Here is a 23,783-nt window from a genome sequence, read left to right as displayed (position 1 = left end):
ATCTGACTCACTCCTCCGGACTGATTCTAACTTTTGGTTCCCCTAGGGAAGCCTGGGGATGGTCTTCTGTCTGAGGGAGGAGGGGCTGGGAACCTGGTCCTGTGGGTCCTGGAAGGGGCCAACTGGCTGCGATGTAATTCCAGAATCAAGGAGTGGGGCCGGGCCAGCCTTCCCCAGGTCTCCTCCCCCAGGCCCGGTCCCCTCACAGGACGCCCCCTCCCCGCTCTTCCTGCCGGTTTCCTCTTGCCTTTTCCTGTCCCCCACCCAGTGCTGGGAGCTGGGGCAGAGGCAAAGGCTGAACAGGAGCAGCGGGGTCAGGAACCAACCAGGGCAAGCGGAGCCAGGGCCCCCGGGTGCTGCCGGGACCCGAAGCAGGGTAAGAGCTGGGGACCCAGGAGTCCAGCACCCTCCTCCCTCAGACCCAGGAGTCAGTCCCCAGCCACCCCCTATCCCAGCAACCAGCAATCCGGGCTCCCATCCCCTCCTCCGCCCAGATTCTGCAGGCTGGGTCCCAGACCCCTCCTCCCTCTGACTCAGGAGTCCAGGTCCCCCTTCACCCCATCCCTACCTCTCAAGGCCTCAGGAGCCGGGGCTTTATCCACCCTCCCTTAGGGCCATGCTATCTGGTGAGCGGAAGGAGGGCGGAAGCCCCCGCTTTGGGAAGCTCCATCTCCCGGTGGGCCTGTGGATCAATTCTCCCAGGAAGCAACTGGCCAAGCTGGGTCGACGCTGGCCCAGCGCTGTCTCTGTCAAGTGAGTGCCCACCTCCTCACGGCTCCTGCCCCTGCCCCACCTGCCTCCCATCTGTCCCTGTTTATGACCCAGTCCCTGCACTGGGTAATGCCAGGGAACCGGAAAGAGTTGGCTCCAGTTCCTGTCCTGAATGGGCAAGTGAGATGGCAGGCGGTAGGGGACAGTGGGCCCCAGTGATATAGGGTCCGGTGAGGGAAGTGCTGGGCCTGGAGATGGGCTTCGGCCAGTGGACACGGGGATAGGGACACAGTAGGAGTAGCGGTTTGGTTCACCTTCCTCCTCTCCCTGCTCACCTCTTGGAATTTCCTTCTGTGGGACTCGCCTTTATTTATTTATTTTCTCTCCTTCGCTCTCTCTTTGCCTCTGGCCTCTGCCCACGCCACCCCCCATCTCTATACACCTCGCGTCTCTCGTCCTTCTGGGGGTGTTTGTCCCCCACTATCTCTGGGTGTCTGTCCCTCCCTTTCTGGGTCTCTGTTCCTCCCCGCCCCCCCCCACTCTGGTCTCTGCCCACCTCTCTCTTTCTCTAACCCCTACCCCCGTCTCTGCATGTCTTTCTGGTTCTCTCTCCCGTGTCTCTGCTCGCCGGTGGGCTCCCAGGTCTTCGTCTTCGGACACGGGGAGCCGCAGCAGCGAGCCACTGCCCCCGCCGCCGCCGCACGTGGAGCTGCGGCGAGTGGGCGCGGTCAAGGCGGCCGGGGGAGCCTCAGGGAGCCGCGCCAAGCGCATCTCTCAGCTCTTTCGGGGCTCGGGGACCACGGGGTCCGGTGGCGCGGGAGCCCCCGGGACTCCGGGGGCCGCGCAGCGCTGGGCCAGCGAGAAGAAGCTGCCGGAGCTGGCGGCGGGCGTGGCCCCCGAGCCGCCACTGGCCGCCCGCGCCACGGCGCCCCCGGGGGTCCTCAAGATCTTCGGCGCCGGGTTGGCTTCGGGCGCCAACTACAAGAGCGTGCTGGCCACGGCGCGCTCCACGGCGCGCGAGCTGGTGGCCGAGGCGCTGGAGCGCTACGGTCTGGCCGGCAGCCCTGGCAGCGGCCCCGGCGAGAGCAGCTGCGTGGACGCCTTCGCGCTGTGCGACGCGCTGGGCCGGCCCGCGGCGGGCACCATTGGCAGCGGCGAGTGGCGGGCGGAGCACCTGCGAGTTCTGGGCGACTCGGAGCGCCCACTGCTGGTGCAGGAGCTTTGGCGGGCGCGGCCCGGCTGGGCGCGGCGTTTCGAGCTGCGCGGCCGCGAGGAGGCGCGCCGCCTGGAGCAGGAGGCCTTCGGAGCGGCAGACGGAGACGGTGAGCTGGGGGTGGGTGGGGTGGGGAAGCCGGATTCTGGGGGCGGGGCCTGCGGAGGGATGGGTGAGACTTGGGGCGGATCCAGTGTGGGCGGGGCCTGAGGGACTGTTGGGACAGGATGGCGGGCGCCGGGGGAGGGGTCCGCGGGACGGGGACTGCGCGGGACCTATAGCACTGGGTCTAGGGGAAGGCGGAGGTGGGGCAGGACCTAGGTCAGCCAGATGGCCTAGGCCCGAGGACTTTGCTCTTGGGATAGGTGCAGAGTTGATGGGCGGGGCCTGCGATGCTGGGGCGGGGCCTCGGAATGGAGTAATAGGAAGGCAGAGATACTGCGCGGGGCAGATGAGTGGTCCTGATGGCAGATGGCCTCTCAGTAGTAGGCTGAATTGGCTCGTGAGGGGCAGGGCCTATGTGGATGGAAGCTAGAAGGGGGACGCGCTTGGAAGGTGAAGAAATGGGCTATTAGATCAGGGCCTAAGAAAGGGCGGAGCTTCAGAAGGGTGGGCCTTGGACCAGGTGACCTTAGGCTGGGTTGGCTGCAAAGCCTGAGTGGGGGCTTGAGGGTGGTGCACCGGAAATGAAGCGGTATTTGTATTGGCCAACGACCAGGCTACTTGGGGGCCTAGTATTTGAGAAGGCCCGGCCTGGAACAGGAGGTGCACCTGTGATGAAATAACAAAGGAGGGGGCACAGTCTGGCAGGGGTGGGGCTGGGCTCACAAAGATAGTGTCTGCTCAGGGAGCCTTCTCACAGCTTTTCTGTTCCCGAGTCTCCCTTTGAGAGATAGAGTGGTGTAGCAGTTACACTCATGGGCTTTCTTCGCCGGTTAAACCCAGCAAAATCCTAGGCGAAGATTCAATGATATAATGCATATAAAGGGGTTTAGCACAGGGTTTGGCACATAGTAGTTGCTAAATAAAGAATGCAATTATAACCATCATTGTCTTTTTTTCTTTTCCTTTTTTTTTTTTTTTTCCAAAAAGCATTCACTGAACACCTTCTGTGGGCCACACATTATTTAGGGCCCTGGGGGAATACAGTGGGGACATTGACAAGTTCCCGACCTTCTAGATTTCACAGCCCAGTGAGAAAAACATCAGTTCACTCATTCAGCTCATTTCCACTGGGCACCTACTAGATGCCAGGGCTGTGTGTGACAAAGTTCGGAGCGCCAGTGGTGCCCTTCTCTGCTTCGACTTGGAATGTCAGGGAAGGGTGTTCAAGAGGAGGTGGTTTCTGCTTTCCTTGGGGCAGTATCTTCTCGGTTCTTCGTGAACAGTTCTAGTGCCTAGAACAGTGCCTGGCACATAGTAGGGGCTCAAAAAATATTAACTGAAAAAATGAATGAATTTTTTATTTATTTATTTATTTATTTATTTATTTTTGGCTGTGTTGGGTCTTCGTTTATGTGCGAGGGCTTTCTCTAGTTGTGGCAAGCGGAGGCCACTCTTCATCGCGGTGCACGGGCCTCTCACTATCGTGGCCTCTCTTGTTGTGGAGCACAGGCTCCAGACGCGCAGGCTCAGTAGTTGTGGCTCACGGGCCTAGTTGCTCCGTGGCATGTGGGATCTTCCCAGACCAGGGCTCGAACCCGTGTCCCCTGCATCAGCAGGCGGACTCTCAACCACTGCGCCACCAGGGAAGCCCAGAATGAATGAATTTATGAGCTGAAATTACAAGATGGGTAGGAGTCAAGCAGGAAGTATGTTCCAGGCACAGGGAACAGCATATGCAAAAACCTAAATGTGGGAAGCAGCCTCACCTCTTTGCAGCCAATTGTCTCTTTAGAATCTCTAGCTCTTTCCAGTCTCTGTCTCATCTTTCTCCATCTCTCTCGGCAGGCACGGGCGCCCCCTCGTGGCGGCCACAGAAGAACCGCTCCCGCGCGGCGTCAGGTGGGGCGGCGCTGGCCAGTCCTGGCCCGGGGTCGGGGTCAGGGCCCTCGGCTGGGTCCGGGGGCAAGGAGCGCTCGGAAAACCTGTCCTTGCGGCGCAGCGTATCGGAGCTCAGTCTGCAGGGTCGGAGGCGGCGGCAGCAGGAGCGCAGGCAGCAGGCACTTAGCATGGCCCCAGGGGCAGCCGATGCCCAAATCGGACCTGTAGACCCCGGCGACTTCGATCAATTGACCCAGTGCCTCATCCAGGCCCCCAGCAACCGCCCCTACTTCCTGCTGCTGCAGGGCTACCAGGACGCCCAGGTAAGCGCAACCTGTCCTAACGAGAGAGACCTATGCCCCACCCTTCGGTTGAATGGGCGGCAAAACTACAACTCCCAGAATCCCGTGGGTCGCGTTAGTCTCAGGTATGTTGGAAGGTATGGTCCCAGCCAGGTTCCAGAGTAGGAGATAATATCAGAGAAGAGAATGGGAGTGGTGGAGATAGATGTCGGAGAAGGATTTCACTGGAGGGGCAAGTAGGCGATGATTCATTTCTTTCAAAGTTGGGAGAAAGCAGTGTCTTCCTCCAGGGAGAATGGGAGAGCCCACTTTATTTTATATTTTATTTTCCCGCGCTGTGCGACTTGCGGGATCTCAGTTCCCCGACCAGGGATTGAACCCGGGCCACAGCAGTGAAAGCCCGGAATTCTAACCACTAGTCCATGCCCAGCCGTAACTCCTGGGAGAGCCTATTTTAGAAAGATCTTCTTGGAGGCCTCTCTTTCTTGAGGGAGAGTAATGGAAGAGTATCTTCTGGGGAGGGAGATAATTTGATTGATGCCTGGAATCTTGTTCGGGGTAAGCCTATGTTGTCTTAGGAGGAGTGGATTGAATCATTTTTTAAAGAATATTTAATTAATTAATTAATTAATTTTTATTTTTGGCGGTCTTGGGTCTTAGTTGCAGCATGCGGGATCTCTTGTTGCGGGCGCGGACACTTCGTTGCGGTGCAAGGGCTTCTCTCTAGTTGTGTCGCGCCGACTCCGTACTTTGCAGCACGCGGGCTTAGTTGCCCCGCAGCATGTGGGGTCTTAGTTCCCCGACCAGGGATCGAACCCGAGTCCCCTGCATTGGAAGGCGAATTCTTTACCACTGGACCACCAGGGAAGTCCCTAAATCATTTTTTTAAGTTGATGGTTTACTTTGGAACGATTGTGAACATTGTTGATGGGGACAGGTGGTAGTGATACTCTTATTTTACATATATGAGTGGCAATAGGAGAACTTGTTTGAGTGTTGGGGAACAAGAGAAAGAAAGGATTAGTGGTTGGGGGCCAGTGGTAAGTTATTTCATTAAAGAAGTGTAATGTATTATTGGAAATATTCGTGTGTGTGTGTGTGTGTGTGTGTATGATAATTAGGAGAATCATTCTTATGGTTTTGTCCACCTTTGGGTAACAGTGGTACAGCCAAGCTCAACAGGTACAACTGGAATCAATGGGAAAGCCCACTCTGGAAGGTGGTGGAGTTTACTGAACAGTTCCATTTTTACTCTCAGAGAGGGATCCATCTGGGTTAGGTCACTTGGCTGTGTATATGGGTGAGAGGTTAAAACTATTCAAAGAACTTGCATTGGAGGAATTCATTCTTCCTTGCTGGGGCAACAGGACAGGGAAAGTTCATTGTAGGAAGGGGTTTGTATATATTATAACAGCCCATTCCTCCAGACAAGGTTGGTGAATAGGAGGCTCTATATAGGAAAGGTGGTCAAATTGGAAGGATCTATTCTGGGAATATAAGAAAGTACGTTATGGGAAGAGAGGGAAACATTGGAAACATCCATTCTTTCAGATGGGATTCATGAGAAATTTCTTTGTAAGAGGCTTCATTGGAAGTGTCCGTTCCTTGGGAACAGGAGTAATTGTTGAATCTCTTGTAGAGAGGAATTTCTTTGCATTCATCTATTCATGGGTGTCTGTAATGTGAGAGTTCATGTGAGGTGCAGTGGAAGAATCCCTTCTTGGGTTAAGGAACAGGGGAGCCCATTGTAAAAAGGGGGTTCGGGTATTCAGGATCATTCCATTCCTCCAGACAGGGATGAAAAATAGGAGATTCTACCTTCAGAAGGTGATCAGAAATATGGAAAGATCCATATTTCTCAAGAGGCAAATGAACCAATACATTGTAGTAAGGAAATTTAGAAATGTGCATTCATGGGGTGGAGGTAGTGGGAGAGAGTTCAGTGTAGGGAGGGGATTTATGGATATCAGGATGACTGTTTTCTCAGACATGAATGGGGAACAGAAGTGTCTACTTTAGGAAGGGGGTCAGACAGAGTGCTTCCATTTTTATAGGATGCAGATGGGAGAGTCATTTTTAGGAAGGGGTCTTCTGGAATGCACCTCTTCATCTGGTGGATGAAATGGGACACTCCATTATAAGAAGAGGGTCTCCTTGAAAACATCTATTTATAAGATGGGGTTACTAGAAGTGCCACTGTATGGAGATCTCCTTGGAGACGTCCTTTTTGGGGATGGGAATATTGAGAGCATCCGTTGATGGGAGGGAGAGTGTCTTTGGAATCCTCCATCCTGGGAGTGGGGGGAATAGGTGAGTCCATTGTAGAATTACGGCTCCTTGGAAGTAAATTCATGGGGTGGGAAAAAATGAGAGTCCATTACAGAAAGTGGGTCTCCTTGGAAGTGTACATTCATGGGGTAGAGATACTGGAAGAAACCTTTGTTCAAAGGGGAAGTCTCTTTAAAGGTATCCTTGCTTTGGGAATATTGAGAGAAGCTATTATTGGAAGGGGAAATGTCTTTGAAAGCCTCCATCACAGGGGTGGAATGATGGGCAAGTGGGGACTAGGGTAGGGAAATGGGAGAGTTCCTAGGAGAAAGAAGGTTTCCTTGGGAAGGTCCATTCTTAGAGGGTGAGGGTAGTGGGACAGTCCATTTTAGTAATGGAGATGTGGTGTCCTTGGAAGCACCCATTCTTTGGGCTGGATGTTATGGGAGAATCCACTGTAGGAAGGGATTGGCTTGAAGGAGTCCATTCAGAGGAGGTGAGAAGATGGGAGAATCCATTGGAAAAAGATCTCCCGGGAAGCATCCATTCTTTGAGGGAGGGAAATGGTAGAGCCCATGTCAAGAAAGGGGTTTCCTCGTATCCAGTCTTCAGGATGGATGTTATGGGACAGTTCACCATAGGAAATGCCTTTGAAGAGTCCACTCATGGGAGGTCGGAGGTAATTGGTGAGTCCTTTGGGATCCCAGGAGATCTCCTTGGAAGTGCTCATTCAAGGGGTCTGGTCAACTGTGGGTAAGGGATTTCCTCAGAAGCATCCAGTCCTCGTGGGTGGTGTCCTTTAGTGCATCTTCACTTTCCCTCCAGGACTTCGTGGTGTATGTGATGACTCGGGAGCAGCACGTGTTCGGCCGGGGTGGGAACTCCTCGGCCCGCGGTGGGTCCCCAGCCCCGTATGTAGACACCTTTCTCAACGCCCCGGACATCCTGCCGCGTCACTGCACAGTGCGCGCAGGTCCTGAGCCCCCGGCGATGGTGCGCCCATCCCGGGGAGCCCCGGTCACACACAATGGGTGCCTCCTGCTGCGGGAGACTGAGCTGCATCCGGGCGACCTGCTGGGGCTTGGTGAGCACTTCCTGTTCATGTACAAGGACCCCCGCGCTGGGGGCGCGGGGCCGGCGAGGCCTCCGTGGCTGCCCGCACGCCCCGGGGCCACACCGCCGGGCCCCGGCTGGGCTTTCTCTTGCCGCCTGTGTGGCCGTGGCCTGCAGGAGCGTGGTGAGGCACTGGCGGCCTACCTGGACGGCCGCGAGCCCGTGCTGCGCTTTCGGCCGCGCGAGGAAGAGGCGCTGCTGGGTGAGATCGTGCGTGCCGCGGCCGCCGGCGCCGGGGACCTGCCACCCCTGGGGCCCGCCACGCTGCTGGCGCTGTGTGTGCAGCACTCAGCTCGGGAGCTGGAGCTGGGCCACCTGCCGCGCCTGCTGGGCCGCCTGGCCCGTCTCATCAAGGAGGCTGTCTGGGTGAGCACTGCCAACCTGCGTCCAGTCCCATCTGCGCCCCAAGTCCTTTCCCGAGCCTCCTCTAGCCACCTCCAACCTTAGTTCCGTAGTTGGGCAGGACAAAACTACATCTCCCAGGATACCTCAGGCGGGGGCTTGGGCTATTAAGCAAGGGGCCCCAAGGGATGCTGGGAGCTGTGGATTAATCCACAGTGCTTTAAGAGAAGACAGTACAGTAGTACCTATCTTTGCAGCCGGGGGATATTGGAAGAAACCATCCTGGGAGATGGGGTAGGGGCAGAGATCCCTGAAGGTTGGAGCCGTAGTGGGCGAGACCATTCTTGGAGGCGAGTGAGAACAAACCCACTGGACCAGCAGATGGAACTGCCAGGGAGAAGCCATTCAGAGTTGGGGGTGGGGGAGGCGGGGAAAGTTCCATCCTATTGAGCTGGGGCCTAGTTAGAAGAAAGGTTTAGGAGGTTGTTTTTGAATAGGGGGAAACTCCATTTGAGCAGAAGTAGACCTAAAGGGAGACAGACCACCATTAATCATAGGTGTGTGTGTTTTAAACTGTAAGAAGAGGATTGACTATTCTGAAGCTTGAGGATCAGAGTCCATTTGAAAATTGGGGAGAGTCTCTTGTCAAAAAGGAAAACTCAGGGCATTAACTCATAGGCCTCTCTTCCTCGTCCACCTCACCTTAATTCTGATCTTACTGTTCCACAGGAAAAGATTAAGGAAATTGGAGACCGTCAGCCAGAAAAGTAAGAGAAACTCTGGGGAGAAGGGTCTAGAGTGATGTGGGGGTCAGGATTCGCAGCCAGTTCTATGTTCACATTTCCATGCATGTTTTAGTGCAAGCTTCTTTGGGACTCAACTTTTCTAGTTGTGAAATGAGGGTTGGACTCTGACTCCAGTTAGACCCAGATCTCGGGGCTTGGACATATTTGGGGGGGGGGGGGAATTGGGCAAGGATTCCAAGTCCCTTCCCCTTTTCCCAGCCACCCTGAGGGGGTTCCTGAGGTGCCCTTGACCCCTGAGGCTGTGTCTGTGGAGTTGCGGCCACTCATGCTATGGATGGCCAACACCACGGAGCTGCTGAGCTTTGTGCAGGAGAAGGTGCTACAGATGGAGAAGGAGGCCGACCAGGAGGGTGAGCTCTGACCCAGGCCCATGCTTGTCCAAGCCTCCTGCCGTTCCCTGCACCTGGGGACCTGGGCTTCTGCCTGGCAGCCTCTGGTTCTCCCTCTCACTCCTATGCCTGTCCTCAGACCCACAGCTCTGCAATGACTTGGAATTGTGTGACGAGGCTATGGCCCTCCTGGATGAGGTCATCATGTGTACCTTCCAGCAGTCTGTCTACTACCTCACCAAGGTTGGCCTTGATCCCTGCTTCCTGTTTGGTGTAGCATCACTTCCTGTTTGAACTACATCACATGAACTACATCTGGTGTCACTTCTTATTTGACCTAGCAACATTTCCTGCTTCTGACATCACTTCCCATGTCCCAGCCCCTCCCCCACCTCGCACTTTGCTGTTCTGGTACCAGTTCCTGTTTGAGCTTACATCACTTCCTGCCTTCCTGACTTCTCTTCCTGTCTCTGCAACTATCCCCTCCTCATAGGCTGACTTCACTGCCTGGTTATATCACTGTTACCACTTTCTCAAGCTACTGTTTTCTAAGTCCAGTCTTAAGTCACTGATAAGTTAGATAGATAGATAGATATAGATCAAATAATACTAGGCACTGTCATTTAAATTAAACCTCTTTATTCAGTCCTCACTTTCTGTGTTTGCTGACCTCACTTCCTATAGCTTTGAATTCATTCCCTTTTCTGAGCCACGAGCCTTTTTCTCCCTGGAGTGCCCATCCTGTAGGGCCTGCTTCCTGCCCCAGTCCCCCACCACCACTCTTTTTTTTTTTTAATATTTATTTATTTGGTTGTGCTGGGCCTTAGTTGCGGCAGGTGGGCTCCTTAGTTTTGGCATGTGAACTCTTAGTTGCAGCACACATGTGGGATCTAGTTCCCTGACCAGGGATTGAACCTGGGCCCCCTGCATTGGGAGCATGGAGTCTTATCCACTGTGCCACCAGGGAAGTCCCACCACCTGCACTCTTGAACTTAATATTGCTTCTTGGAATTCTCAGGGTTTCTGTCTTATGGTGGGCCTCATTCCTTATCTGTAGAATGAAAGGGGATATTTTGGGACAGGTAGTCTCTATGTTCCTTGAGCAGCCTTGATTTGTGAAGCCCTTTCCTCCTAGGCTTCACTTCCTGTACATCCCTGCCAAGTGTGGTTTTATTTCTTCTTTGGCTCTGACCTCATTTCCTGTCCTTGGCCTGATCTCACTTTCCACTGGCTACCTGCCACCCCACTCCCACTTCCTGACTCTCCATTCTTTTCCTTTCCTTCGGGAATTCTGGATAAATAATTCTTTGATTGAAGGGAGCCTCTTTTTTCAACGTCCTTTGTCCTCCTTGAGCTGTCTCTGTTGAGAACTACATCAGAGGTGGTCTTAAAATACCCAAGACACTTCTGGAAAGCCTTTCTTAAACTTGAGGTATCCCAGGCCTGATGAATGCTAGGAACCTATCTGGAAAGTAGGATTTTGCTCATGGAGACCTTTGGGATGTTGAAGGTAGAATGGACTACAATTCCCAGAAGCCTTTGGTGGAGCTCCCCAGTACCTTCATGCTCTACTACCCTGAAGCTTCCAGGGAGTTGTAGTCCGATCCCTTGTTCGCATCTGTGTGTCTCCTCAGACTCTGTATTCAACGCTGCCTGCTCTCCTGGATAGTAACCCTTTCACAGCTGGGGCAGAGCTGCCGGGGCCTGGAGCCGAGCTGGGGGCCATGCCACCAGGGTTGAGACCTACCCTGGGCGTGTTTCAAGCTGCCCTGGAACTGACCAGCCAGTGCGAGCTGCACCCGGACCTTGTGTCTCAGACTTTCGGCTACTTGTTCTTCTTCTCCAATGCATCCCTCCTCAACTCGCTGATGGAACGAGGTGAGGGTTGGTCTGGAAAGGGTCCGGGAAGCAGAGACAGGAGCCACTGAGACCTGCATCAGTTAAGACACATCAGAGGCTCAGGCCTCATCTTTAGGGACTCTGGAGAGGAAGCTCCAGATCCCAAGCTGAAGAATAGGAAAGGTCTGGGAGGCAGGAGGGCAGAGTCCGTGCACCCATTGCTTCTCACACCCTTCCCCCACAGGTCAAGGCCGACCTTTCTATCAATGGTCCCGAGCTGTCCAAATCCGAACCAACCTGGACCTTGTCTTGGACTGGCTGCAGGGGGCCGGGCTGGGTGACATTGCCACTGAGTTCTTCCGGAAACTCTCCATAGCTGTGAACCTGCTCTGTGTGCCTCGCACCTCCCTGCTCAAGGTGACTCCTGACCCCTGACCTCTGAGTCCCCAGTCCCACTTATCCATCCTCTGTATTCAGCTTACCCTTGGATCTCCCCTTGGACTCCATGTTATCCCCAGTCCCAGTTCAGACACCATGGGTGATGCATCAGCAACTAGAAGGAAGCCAGCCACATAAATGTCCAAGTTTGGCTGCATCTGAATCCCAGTTGGACTTATTAATAATAGTTTCCAGGGTCCCCTCCCTCAGACATGCTGATTCAGGAAGTCTGGTATGGGACCAAGGAATGTGACGTTTAAAACATTCATTGAACGTAAACTCCACGCCAGATACTGTGTTTAGCCCTTCTCACTGAATGCTGACTAAGCCTCGTGAAGTAGGTTATTAATTGACAATTTTGTTCAGACAAAGAAACTGAGAATCAGGCAGGCTAGGTCACTTGATTTCATTTATTTACTTTTATTTATCAAACTTCTACAGAGCATTTAATAAGCACCAGTCAGAGTTCTGTGTACTTTACAATCTTGCCATATTAAATCGTCCTAACAACCCTGTTAGGTAGTTCCTGTTCTCCCCCAATTTACAGGTGAGGAAACTGAGGCATAGGGTTTGCAAGAAGGTAATGAGTAGCCTGGGACTTTTGAACCCAGGCAATCTGGGTTGAGTTTCTTGTTTTAACCACAGTGATGATTCTGTTGCCTAGATCTAGGTTAGGTACAGAAATTTTCAAACAGTTACAAAAAGTAGCCACAGTAGAATAATGAACACCTATGCACACAGTAACATAAACTAATGGTCAGTTTTGTTTCTTCTCCACCCCTGCCTACTCCTACCTCCTCATGTATTCCAAAGCAAATCACATTTTTCTCTTTTAAAGCTGAGGGTATGCCTTTTCCCACTATCACTTTGGTGACAACCATGTCTCACAGTACCTGGAAAACATTGCACAGACATCACTGTCTACCCACTACATCCATGCCCTCTTCTATGGAGGGCCTTCCACTTAGGATTTCTCAGCTGCCCCATAATGATCGTGGATTTTTCACCTCATCTTCCCACCAGGCTTCATGGAGCAGCCTACGAACTGACCACCCCACGCTGACCCCTGCTCAGCTCCACCATCTGCTCAGCCACTACCAGCTGGGTCCTGGCCGCGGGCCTCCACCTGCCTGGGATCCTCCCCCTGCAGAGCGAGATGCTGTGGACACAGGTGAGGAGAAATAGGGACAGAGGCATTGGGGCTGTCAGCTTTCTTCTGTCCTCAGGACCTAGGGATCCATAGCCCCAACTCCTTCCTCCTGGTCCAAGATTCTGGACCCCTAACCCTCTCCGGCCCCGGGATCTAAGTGCTGGATCCCAGGATACAGTATTCTCCCCCAGGATACAGGAGTTCAAGCCCCCAGCTCCTTATTTTTTTCGCAGCGGTTCAGATCCCCAGCCTCTTTCCCCCTCTTTCCCTCTTTCCTCCTCACCTAGGAGGCCGAGTTCCAGGCCCCTCCACTCTAAGGACTCTGTACAACGAAGTTCCCAGTCCTTCCTCCCTAATGGACCCAAGAACCCAACTATATCGCCCGTTTCCCAGGCAACGGTGGCCTTTCATAGTCTGAACTACAGCTCCCATGATGCTTGGGGACTCCCAAGAGTCGCGTTTGAGGGGACCCGGCTCCAGTAGTTGCCGGGGTTTTTTTCCTTTCTTCGGGCGTGACGCAGTCTCCGCTATCCCCGACACTGCTGCCTCACGCCCATTTTCAGAATTTAACTCCGACTTCTTCGGTCTCATAGGGGACATCTTCGAAAGCTTCTCCTCCCATCCTCCCCTCATCCTGCCCTTGGGCAGCTCGCGCCTCAGCCTCACCGGTCCTGTGACGGACGACGCCCTGCACCGTGAACTGCGCAGGCTCCGCCGCCTCCTCTGGGATCTTGAGCAGCAGGAACTGCCGGCCAATCACCGCCACGGACCTCCCGTGGCCACGCCTCCTTGAAAACCAATAGCAAACGAGCGCGCGAACCTTGAAAATTCATCGGCTTCTCTAGAGTCTAGAGCCTGTCTGAGCGCAGAGCTTTCTGGGAGTTGTAGTTTTCCCCGCGTGGAATGCTGGGAGTTTGAGTTTTGGGGTAGTAGAGGATGGGACCGTGGGAAGATGGGTTTGGGAATTTGAGTGCCAGGAACAATAAAGGTATCTGTGGTATTGGCAATGCCTCTATTGTTAAGACTCGGGAGCGGTAGTGATGATTTTCTGTGGAATAAGGCATCAGGGCCCTTGCCTGGAGCATTGGGCTCCTGCCGAATCCTCCGTGATATTTATAGCCACGGCCTCAGCTTGCCCTTTTGCATGTAATCCAATCCAGGAGCACTGTGGCCTCCCACGCATCTCAGGACAGAGCCCTAAACTTGTTCTGCCAAAGATCACGCCCTCAGTCCTGCCAGTGGGAAATAGCCAGCGCTCCCTTCGACCTTCCATAGCCCATACTCCAGCCTCCTCCCTCAGACCCAGGAGTCTGGGTTCCCAAGCCCCTTCTGGACCTTTCTGCCTGTCGGGCACACTGATGAGTCGCAACGTTTCTTGTCCCTGTTCTGGAATCCCTCTTCCCTCACATCCGAAAGTATGGGCCCGCAACGCACTCCTCCCTCGGGCCCAGGAGTCCAAGCCTCTGCCTCTTTTTCTTCAAACGCAGGAATTCAGGTCTCCAGCCCCCTCCTCCCTCACACCCAGGAGTTCGGGGCTCCAGTTTGAACTTTTCCCTCCCCTGAATCCGACTCTGGCTGCTGCGTCAGGGAAAAAGTAAGCGACAGGTGGCACCTGCCTATAGGGACGGGGCACGACCACCTGCCGCTGCTGCTCACCCTGAGCCCCTCTCCTGGCACCTGCTTCTGTCAGTCCTCCCGCCGCTGCCCCTTTCGACCCCGCAGCCCCAGGACGTGGAGGAGGAGCGAGCCGGGAACCCCGACTTCCGCCCCGCCCCAGGCCCTCCCAGTCCGCGCTCCCGCCCCTTCTCAGGATGCCAGGAGGGGCTCCCGTCTCCCCCCGCCCCTCTCCATCGCTCCCGACACGCCCCCAAAAGGGGGGTACGAGGCGGTCCCAGGCCGGTAGGGCGGAACCTGCCGCCTCCAGCCTTGACTGCGGGACTCAACCCGCTCCAGAGCACAGCTGAGCCGAGCCCACCTGGTGAGAAGCCCCTGGGGTGGGGGGTGGGAGGGGAACCCGCCTTAACTCTTCTGTCACCTCTCTGATCCTAGTCCCTTCCCCACAGACCGTGGCGGCTGACACCCACCCACGCCCTTCTCAAGTGCAGGTGGCAGAGACCCTTCCATTCCCCAGGGACCTATCGGGTCCCCTTTCCCCTCTTGATCAAGGCTGTTGGATTCTAGGCCCCTTAGAGTATTGAGTTCCTTCCCTTCACCCCCTTTTCCTCCCTCTCCTTTCATAGACCCGGGGTCCAGGCCACCAGTGCCCTCCTTCTTAGGACCCAGGAGTCCCAGATCTGAGGTCCTTCCTCCCCCAGACTCCAGGAGTTGGGGCCCTCAGCGCGTCCTCCCTCTCACCCAGGAGTCTGGGCACCCAGCCCCCTCCTCCCCCAGGATCCAGAAGTTATGGCCCAAGGCCGCTCCCATCTCTAAGTTCCTCAGGCCCTTTCCCTGCTGCGTTCACATGCAAGGGACGCCTCCTGACCTCCACTCTGACCCTGCCTCCTGTGGGGGGCCTGCTCTCCCCGCCAGTCCAGGTGCCCATCCCAGCCTTGGCAATGACCCTGGCGGCTTCCTCCCAGCGCTCCCAAATCATTCGCTCCAAGTTCCGATCTGGTGAGAGTCTTCTCTCTGTGCACGTAGGGAAGGGAGTCTGGGAGTCCGCACGGCGGGGTGACATGGGAGGGGGGTGGTGACACATGCCAAAGGCATGTGTTTTCTGTGCAAGAGATTATTTATGTAAAGGAGGCCCCAGCAAAGGGGTGGAGTTGTGGTTGACAGTGAGTGTGCAAATGGCTGGTGCAATGCTCACGTGAATAGTGGGGAATGGGCGGCTAGGGGTGGGTGTGCAGAGGACCAGGTACTGCAAAGGAACAGGGGCTTAAATTGACACCTGTGCAAATCGGAGGAGCGCCCAGTGTGGAACTGTGGGCAAGGGGACAATGAGCTCTCAAGCCTTGAAAGCGGCAAAGGTTGCATTTCAGGTCCCAGCACAGGTGAAAAGTGTGCAAGTGGATACACCTGGAGGTAAAGTCCTGAGTAGACAGAGTGTACTTGAGTGTGCAAATGAGTCTGCTTCTGTGGTTGGGTGGGTGCGAAGACACCAGTAACCAAAGAGCAAGGAGTGTGCAAAAGAGTGCACGTGTACAAAGAAATGTGCAGAGATCCTTGCTCCACAACTGGGGGCCAAATTCTGAATGCGTTAACGTGGCTGGGTGCGTGCCGAGACAGTGAGCCTAGGATGAAGAGTGGCAAAGGGTACCAGTGCACAAAAGTGCTGTAGATGCAAAAATAGAGGCCAGGGAAATGCGTGTTTGAAGGTGGGTGTGCAAAGGGGGCGACTGAGGGGAGGCCCAGAGGTAGTGCAGAAGGGAGTGGGCGTGTGCAAAGCGGGGTGCGGGGATGAAAGGGGGCGAGGTACAAACACTAAGATGGTGATTGGGCGGAGGATGGGGTGGGCATCAGCTGACGAAGGGGGCAGGTGGAGGAGTTGGGGGCAGGGCTGCCTCCTGCCTGCACCGCTGGCTGGCTCCTGGCCCCAGAACGGCTCTGGCCTTCGGCGCTGTGCTGGCAGGGAACAAGCAGGAGGCCCTGGAAGGGAGCAGGCTGCCCGCCCACCCGCCTGCACGGGGTGTGTAAGGGGGCTGGGCACACGTGTCCTGCCAACAACTGCAGCTCACACTCGCCTGCCAGGCCAGGCTCTTGGACACTCCCTTCCCGCCTTTCTCCTCCCACCTTCCTCCACAGTCCTCCAGCTTCGGATCCACAGACGCTATCAGGACACGAGTAAGTGTGGGCCCTGAAAGGGAGGGGATGGCGGCCCTTCTCCCTTGGGGCACCCTGGAGTGCAGCTGCCACACATCTTGTTTCGGTTCCCGAGCCTCAGCCCCTATGCCCCAGGGTACATTGCAATCCCATCCTGCCCTTCCCCAGGACCCAGGAGTACAGATCCCTGGCTGCCCCACCCCTAGGAGCTTTTCTTCCTGCTCTTGGGCTTTTCTCACTCCAATGAAATGCATGGATCCAGATCCTGTTTCTTTGGAGAAGACAGGCATCCCACACCCCACACTTGGCACACATACAAATCTCAGGATGTGGCTTTCAGCTTCTTTCTCCCCAAGAACCAGGAGTGCTGGTCCCACCCCTGTCCCAGCAAAACCCCAGGAATCTGTGATCCTCAGTTACCACACCCCTCGGTGACTGAGGAGGAGATTCCTGCCTTTCTTCAGAATGTAAAATTCTGGGTCCCTAGCACTTCTGCCCTTAGATCCAGGAGTCCAGACAACCAGCTCCCGCCACTTGGGTTTCACTCCCTGGCTCTGTCCTCTTGCACCCGGGGGGGCTGGGGCCTCCAGGGTCCTCCTTCCCATGCAGCCTTGTTTCTCCCTGCCTGGCTTGCTGCCTGCAGGCCTCTCAGGGTCCTTTGCTGCCTCTCCATTCTCGGATCCAGATCCATGGATCTCAGCCGCAGACCCGGCTCTGGCTCCGGCCCCAGCCTCACCCTCGAGCCCAGCGCCTTTCCTCTTCAGCCCCGGGGTCCTTCTCCCTGAGCCAAAACACTACCCTTGGCGGTCCCTGAAGAAGGTGAGTCTCGACCAGAGTGAAGGGAAGTCCCCCTGAGAGTCTAGCCTTTGTCCTCCTTACTGCTGCCCATTTTGCTCCTCTCTGATGGGGACAAGCCGACCCCATACTTTTCATGGGGCTCTGGGGCAGGAAAGTGGGAATGGAGCAGAAGCATTTGACGTCATACCTGCTTTTTCAGGAGTCTCCCAAGATCTCCCAATATTGGAGGGAGCCCAAGCCCAAGAAGAACTTGACATACCACCAGTACATGCCCCCAGAGCCGAGACAAGGGTCCAGGGCAGACCCCCAGGCTGAAAGGTCGGCCTTGGGTCCCCCTGGACCACCTCCATGGGAATGGACAAACTCACAGCAGCCACCTCCTAGGTATGACCCCTGTTTTTGTTCTCTGGGAAGTTCAGGCCCCCAGCTCCCTCTTCCCCCAGGACGCAAGAGTCCAAATCCCCGGCCCCTCTTCCTTCAGTTCCCAGAAATCCTGACCTCATCCCCGAGAGCCTGAGCCACCTCCTCCCCACCCCCGCCCCCTGCCGCGGTTCCTCTTCTCTCAGGCACCGGAACTAGCCTCCTCTGTTCTCGCGGAGCTTCAGAACTCAGGTCCCTTGCTTTCCTGCATCTTCATGAGCCCCTGTCTTTGAGGACTCCAGAATGCGTTTTCTCTCTGCTCCTTCTAACCTGTTTTCCCTTCACAACTCTCGCCAGGATGAAGCTCAGTCCCCTCACTCCCTCCCCACCAGGAGTCCCCAGCCCCTCGCCCTCTCCACACAAGTTGGAACTTCAGACTCTCAAACTGGAGGAGCTGACGGTGAGTTTGGGGAGTAGCTTCCCAGGCTGGCCCTCTCGCTCAGTGGGGACCCAGAAGTCTAACCTTGCAGCCTCTGCTCCATTGGAGATCCAGGACCTAGGGTCCCCAGTCCCTCCTCTCTCGGTTTCCAAATGTCCAGCTCCAACCTCCCCCTCCCCGCCACCTGCGCCCCGGAGCCCGCCTAGCACGGCCTCTTTCCGCCTCCCTCCCTAGGTCTCAGAGCTCCGGCAGCAGCTGCGCCTGCGGGGCCTCCCAGTGTCTGGGACCAAGTCGATGCTCCTGGAGCGCATGCGCGGTGGCGCCCCGCCCCGCGAGCGGCCGAAGCCGCGGCGCGAGGAAGGTCCGGCGGGTGCTCCCTGGCCTCGCTTCAGGCGCAAGGCTTTGGGAGCCGCTGGGAGGCCGGGCTCGGTGAGAGCGGGACTACACGCGTGGACCAATGAGGAGAAGACAAAGAGGGACGGGGCGGGAAGTCGAGAAAAGAATAGCCAATAAAGTGTGTGGGGCGCGGTTAAGAGCAAAGGGGGAGGATCTTAAGGGAAGGGAAGCCAATGAAAGAATAGGGGGCGAAGCCGAAGGGAGCCATGGATGAGTGAAGGCCTGGGCCGGGATCAGGAGGTGGAGCCACAGGTAGCGAGTGGATAGGGTTGCTCCCCGTGGGCACGGCTTATAGGAACTCTTCGCCGTTCTAGTTGAAGCCGAGTCAGACATCTCACTCGCTGCCCCCTCCACGTGCCGCGGAAACCCTTGTGACGGCTCCGGCTCCTGCTCCGGCTCCGGCTGCATCGACGGCTCAGGCTCCAGCTCCAGCTCCAGTACCGATTCCTTCTTCAGCAGCAGCCTCGACAGCCCTGACACTGGAGGAGGAGCTGCAGGAAGCGATCCGCAGAGCGCAGGTGAGAGGGAGCGGGCCTAGGGTCTCAGTCAGGATCAGGCTGGAGTCCCAGGTTCACGCCAGTTCTGCCCGTCCACAGTTGCTTCCGAACCGGGGCATCAATGACATCCTGGAGGATCAGGTGGAGCCTGAGGGTAAGAGCCGAAGTCCTAGATTTGGGGGGAAAGGGGGCCGAGGTTCTGGGCTTCTGTGTTCGCGGGAGGAATAGGTTGGTATCTGGACTCCTGAGGTGTCTGGACTCCTGAGTCCTAGGGAGGAATGCGCTGGGGGCCTAGACTCCTGGAAAGGACGAATAGGGATCTGGGGTCCGGATCCCTGCCTTCCTAAGCTCACGCTTCATTCCTTTCCCTACAGACATGCTGCCCCCCATTCCCCTGGACTTCCCCGGCTCCTTCGACTTGCTGTCCCCCTCCCCGGACTCTGAAGGCCTCTCATCTGTCTTCTCTTCCTCGCTCCCATCCCCCACGAACTCCCCGTCCCCCTCTCCCAGGGGCCCCACCGACTCCTTGGATTGGCTGGAGGCTCTGAGTGGGGGTCCCCCACTGGGCTGTGGCCCCCCAGCCCCCAGCATTTTCTCTGCTGACTTATCTGATTCCGGTGGCACCAGGCTTTGGGACCTGCTGGAGGATCCATGGTGATGGATTTTGGGGTTTCCAGGGACTGTGAACTGGTGGGGATGGAGAGGCCACAGAGATAGACTCCCTGAGGGAGAGGTTGGAACAACCAGCAGAATCCCTCCCACCACAGACACAAAATCAGAGACAACTCTCATGCCCACCTGGCCCCTGCACTGCTGCTGACATGCCAACCTCCTGGCTTCTGCCTGACCTCCATGTGATCCCCTCCATGGTTGTGTGGTTGGGGGCAAAGAGGTTTCATTTGCTGCTGACCAGGGCAAAACAAGCTGCTTGCTGCTCCCCTCAGAGAACTCCTGGATGTTTTTGTTCCCACTTTCATCCCCCCATCCCACTGACTAGATGGATGCCTGTTGCTGGGGAGTCTGGAAGGTGGTCTGTGCTTTTTGGATGCAGGAGAGGGACAGGGAAGAGTAGGGAGAGAGAATAGTCTGCCAGACCCTTGGCTTCTGATTGGAGATGAGAAAAATCAGATGTGTCACATCTGGGGTCAGATTCTTTCGGAAGCAGAGTCTGAGACAAGGTTTGTGTATCCATGACTTGGGAAAGAAATGCTCCCAGGAGAAACCAATGAAGGAATAGATGAAACAGGACAGCGATGGGGGAGAAGACTAGCTAGAATGCGATTTTAGGTGAAGTCCCAGCCTTAGCCTGATCCCATGGGGAGCTCTGCAGGATAAATTAAGTGGTAGAGTCTTTCCCACCTTGAGGCAAAGGGAACTGGACCTTTGAGGCAAAGGGAGATCTCTGTTTGGGTTTATTATTGCTGAATAACAAACCGCCCCTAAATTTAGAGTCTTAATTCCTGTCTGTGATTGTTCACAATTCCATGGATTGACGGGGCTCAGTGAGGCACCATATAATGTTAACTAAAGCTGCAGTCCTCTTAGGGCCCAGCTGGGCTGGAATATCCCAGATGGCGCACTCAGGTGCCTCTGGCACCTGGGCAGGGATGGCTAGTAGGCTTGACCCTACTGGGCTGTGGGATATCTGGACTTCTCTCATTCTGGGTTTGGTCTCAGTGCTCTCCCTCTCCATGTGGTTCCTTTCTCCAGCAGGTAGCTGGACCCCTTACATGGTAGCTCAGGGCCCCCCAAAGTGAGCATTCCTAGGGGAGGAAGCAAAAACTTCCAGTCTCTGAAAGACTAAGCTTGGAACTGGCACAACGTCACTTCCACCACATCTTATTGGTTAGTGCGAGTCAAGGTAGCCCAGGCTGAATATGATATGGGATAAGACTACACAAATGTATGAATACCGGGGGCGTGGTCATTGGGCACTGTCTTCGGAGACCTGCCACTACACCCCTCTAGGCAGTCACGGGCCACAGGTCACAAGAAGGGGGCAGGATATAAACTCCAGGCACCTCAAGCTCAAGGGCAGTCTTGGGAACAAGGTTGCAGGGTAAGCCCTTAGCAGCAAACTGTTTTAAAATATAGGTTTATTATCATTCAGGTATGGTGAGGCCAATAGATCGGGAGACAATTGCCATTGAAAAGATAGTTTGTTATTTTCAGAGATCCCAAAGGAAGGGGGCATGCCAAGCTCTGCAGGGCACCAGGGTCGGTCAGGAGTTAGAGGGGAAGAGGAGAAACTTGGACAAGAGTCTTTACTGTGGTTTCCTTGGGAAGGAACAGATGAGGCAGGGTAAGCTTAGGATTGTCTAGTTTGAATAATTTCAGCAGGCTCTGGGGTGTAAGGGTTGTCCCCAGTTGCCTGGAACTTGGCCCTGGGGTGATGAATAGTGACCTGAAGTATAGAATGCCATAAAGGAAGTGGTTGGGGGTATGGGCTCTGGGTTAGTTGCTTTGCATGTGAAAGGCATACTTACATGTCAGTCCTTTATTACCTCTAGGAATTGGCTAGCCCTGGGAGGGGCAGTCCCTCCAATGTCAGCAAGGCCCCAGATGTCAAAGCACCAGAAATACAGAAATAAAAAGCCATGATTAATGCATAAAGCACACAGAAGCCGGGTGTTGGGTACACAGAACTGGTAAGAGGAATCTGAGGGGACCTGGGCAGGCTGCCAACAGTGTCCACTACAGGTGGGAATGTACAGTGGATTAGTTATGTGTTACAGGACCTAGAAGCAGTGACTTACCCTGGCTTGCTGTCATGTCAGTTTCCTTATTTGTACCTACAGCCAAGTGTGGCTGAGAGAGTTCACTGAGAATGTCCATGAACTGGACCTGGCATGTGACGTGTGATGATAAACATTAATCACCATTATTAGCTGCTGATCGACAATTCTAGTGCCTCGAAGTGTGTAAACTCTGGTGAACATTGAGGATCCAAGATAAAAATGGAAGGGAACAAATGCTCGTTACCATGAGGCAAAGGGAATCTTTGATGTCTTCCAAACCAATCAGGTAGAATTTGTCCTCCTTACTTTCCAGATGAATTAATTAAAGATCAGAGAAGGAGAGCGACCTGCTCAGTGTCACACAGACAGGAGGTGTTGGAGTAGGGTTTTGGGGGTTTTTTTGCGGTACGCGGGCCTCTCACTGCTGTGGCCCCTCCCGTTGCGGAGCACAGGCTCCGGACGCGCAGGCTCAGCGGCCATGGCTCACGGGCCCAGCCGCTCCGCGGCATGTGGGATCTTCCCGGACCGGGGCGCGAACCCGCGTCCCCTGCATCGGCAGGCGGACTCTCAACCACTGCGCCACCAGGGAAGCCCCTGGAGTAGGGTTTTAAATCAGATTAATATGTCTACAGCCCGTACCCTCAGGGTTGAAAAATCAAAGAACCTCAATCTCTGCTCTGGTGAAGCTCAGACATTTGCAAAGAGAGTCCCAAGGCAGGGTGATAGGTATTTTCATGGCAAAGGTACAAGGAATAGGAGGGGCGTGACTCCTAGAAAGTGACCAGAAGCTGCAGGGGAATGGGACAGGGTGGTCAGAGAAAATATTTTTGCCAAGACGCAAAGGGTGAGGAGAAGCTGGTCAGAGGAACCTCTTGGAAGACAGCATCCTTGTAGAGGGAGAAGAACATGCAAAGGCTTGAAGGTGTGAAGGGCGCTGCCACCTGGGGAAACTTGTGAGGTCAGGGTTCCTGGAATAAAAGGTGGGTGTTGGTGCTGCGGCAGAATTCAGGGCTGAAGAGGTGGGTGGCGGCCGAGTCCTACAGGACCCTTCACATCAGGATGAAAATTGCTGGGAAAAGGGTACAGTCAGCCCTGGAAAGATCAGAAGGGGTCTGGCAGGTCTTCCTCTGTCTCTCTTTCCCTTCTGACACTTCTATGCCTATACCCCGATATCAGTCTCTTCCCATCTCTGCCTGCCTCTGTGTCTTCACTCTGTCCCCATCTCTCCTGTGTCCAGAGGAGGGTGGCCTTGGGCTGAGAGCCTGTGGGCCCTGTGTGCAGTCTCAAAGAGAGTCAGGGCTAGGGGCGGCTAAGGAATTCTCTGGAAGGTGGAGATTTGAAAGACAGACCCAGGATTGCGAGGAGTGTGCAGGTTTGAGTCCAGAGTCTGAGGGACGGGCTTGGGTCCTCCATTCTCCATGGCCTGTCCCTCAGCCCTCTTCCAGACATGTCAGCTACTTCCTCCTGCCCCTGAGGCAAGGACTGGGCCTCCCCCAAGGGGGTGGGGAAAAATGAGGGCTGGACCTATGGGGGAGCTGGGGGGAGGATGAGGTCAGATGGGGACCCCTCCCCCCACCATGCTGCCATCCCACGATCTCAATGGAAGCATGAAAAACACCAAGAATATATTTGACAAATTACCAATTTATTTTATAGACGTATTCCCCAGAAAGATACATTCATATTCATTGGGTAGACTGGAGAAGAATATATTTGCTTTTCTCCCCCTTCTCCTTCCCCCTGCTTCTCTTCTCTGCCCCCCAACCCCATTTCTCCCTCCCTCCCTTCGTATCTCTCTTTCTCCCTCCTTTCTCTGTTACCACATAGCTAACTGGCTGCTTCCAATCACTGACTTCTATTCTATTCTGCCTCTTACCTCTACGTTATTATTATTATTATTTTTATCATTATTATTTGGCCTCGCAGTTTGTGGGATCTTAGTTCCCCAATCAGGGATTGAACCTGGGCCCTCAGCAATGAAAGCATGGGGTCCTAACCACTGGACCGCCAGGGAATTCCCATCGTCCACCTTCTTTTTTCTTTCTGCTTCACCAGAGATGACCACCCCCCAGCTCCCAACTCCACCAACCACCTGAGATCCTCGTCATCATCGAGCACAGCCTCTTAGGGACCTGTGGGAGAATTTCTCTGGGAAACACACCCAGGAGAGCTTGACACAGAAGCAGGTGCCTTGGTGGTTGAGGGTCATCTCTGGGGCCAGATTTACCTGTGTGGACTTATCTCTCCCATCACTAGCTGCCTGGCCTAGGGCAAGCCATTTAACCTCTCTGTGCCTCAG

At 55.1% G+C, this 23,783-nt stretch overlaps 2 protein-coding genes and 1 long non-coding RNA gene across 15 annotated transcripts; 2 read left to right on the top strand and 1 right to left on the bottom strand.

Annotated features, from left to right (window-relative positions):
• The first annotated feature begins 4 nt into the window (after positions 1-4).
• Positions 5-13,501, top strand: RASIP1 (Ras interacting protein 1). Its single transcript, XM_004271078.4, has 12 exons — positions 5-376; positions 613-753; positions 1,354-2,033; positions 3,875-4,230; positions 7,303-7,956; positions 8,662-8,699; positions 8,937-9,088; positions 9,207-9,310; positions 10,702-10,945; positions 11,151-11,323; positions 12,368-12,515; positions 13,088-13,501. The coding sequence occupies exons 2-12, from the start codon at positions 617-619 to the stop codon at positions 13,285-13,287; spliced, it is 2,886 nt and encodes a 961-aa protein (XP_004271126.1). The 5' UTR covers positions 5-376; positions 613-616; the 3' UTR covers positions 13,288-13,501.
• LOC125962727 (uncharacterized) lies at positions 3,387-3,938 on the bottom strand. The gene is made up of 2 exons (XR_007474386.1): positions 3,796-3,938; positions 3,387-3,700 (listed from the first exon to the last, which is right to left on the bottom strand). It is a non-coding gene; the product is annotated as an uncharacterized LOC125962727 (long non-coding RNA).
• Positions 13,502-13,642: 141 nt separating the features above from the next.
• Positions 13,643-22,078, top strand: MAMSTR (MEF2 activating motif and SAP domain containing transcriptional regulator). Of its 13 annotated transcripts, XM_004271079.4 has the most exons (10): positions 13,643-14,472; positions 15,024-15,107; positions 16,239-16,277; positions 16,900-17,075; positions 17,254-17,438; positions 17,772-17,874; positions 18,088-18,282; positions 18,564-18,767; positions 18,846-18,900; positions 19,121-22,078. In XM_004271079.4, the coding sequence occupies exons 2-10, from the start codon at positions 15,050-15,052 to the stop codon at positions 19,402-19,404; spliced, it is 1,299 nt and encodes a 432-aa protein (XP_004271127.2). In that variant the 5' UTR covers positions 13,643-14,472; positions 15,024-15,049; the 3' UTR covers positions 19,405-22,078. The 13 variants fall into 13 exon arrangements, with proteins under 13 accessions (XP_004271127.2, XP_033286435.2, XP_033286432.2 ...); XM_033430544.2 differs by having other exon boundaries at positions 16,942-17,075; positions 18,564-18,900; XM_033430541.2 differs by having other exon boundaries at positions 18,564-18,900.
• Positions 22,079-23,783: the final 1,705 nt, after the last annotated feature.

Source organism: Orcinus orca, chromosome 20, assembly GCF_937001465.1.
Source record: "Orcinus orca chromosome 20, mOrcOrc1.1, whole genome shotgun sequence".
NCBI classification, from domain to species: Eukaryota; Metazoa; Chordata; class Mammalia; order Artiodactyla; family Delphinidae; genus Orcinus; species Orcinus orca.
Note: the sequence above shows the minus strand (reverse complement) of the source record. Positions and strands in the feature narration are given on the sequence as shown.

Coding starts and splice junctions, on each gene's coding strand:
- RASIP1 (XM_004271078.4), top strand. CDS start 617: ATGCTATCTGGTGAGCGGAAGGAGGGCGGAAGCCCCCGCTTTGGGAAG. Junction 7,957..8,661: donor TCATCAAGGAGGCTGTCTGG/GTGAGCACTGCC, acceptor ACTGTTCCACAG/GAAAAGATTAAGGAAATTGG. Junction 8,700..8,936: donor GGAGACCGTCAGCCAGAAAA/GTAAGAGAAACT, acceptor CCCTTTTCCCAG/CCACCCTGAGGGGGTTCCTG.
- MAMSTR (XM_033430536.2), top strand. CDS start 15,923: ATGGTGATTGGGCGGAGGATGGGGTGGGCATCAGCTGACGAAGGGGGC. Junction 17,076..17,253: donor CTTGGCGGTCCCTGAAGAAG/GTGAGTCTCGAC, acceptor CTGCTTTTTCAG/GAGTCTCCCAAGATCTCCCA. Junction 17,439..17,771: donor TCACAGCAGCCACCTCCTAG/GTATGACCCCTG, acceptor AACTCTCGCCAG/GATGAAGCTCAGTCCCCTCA.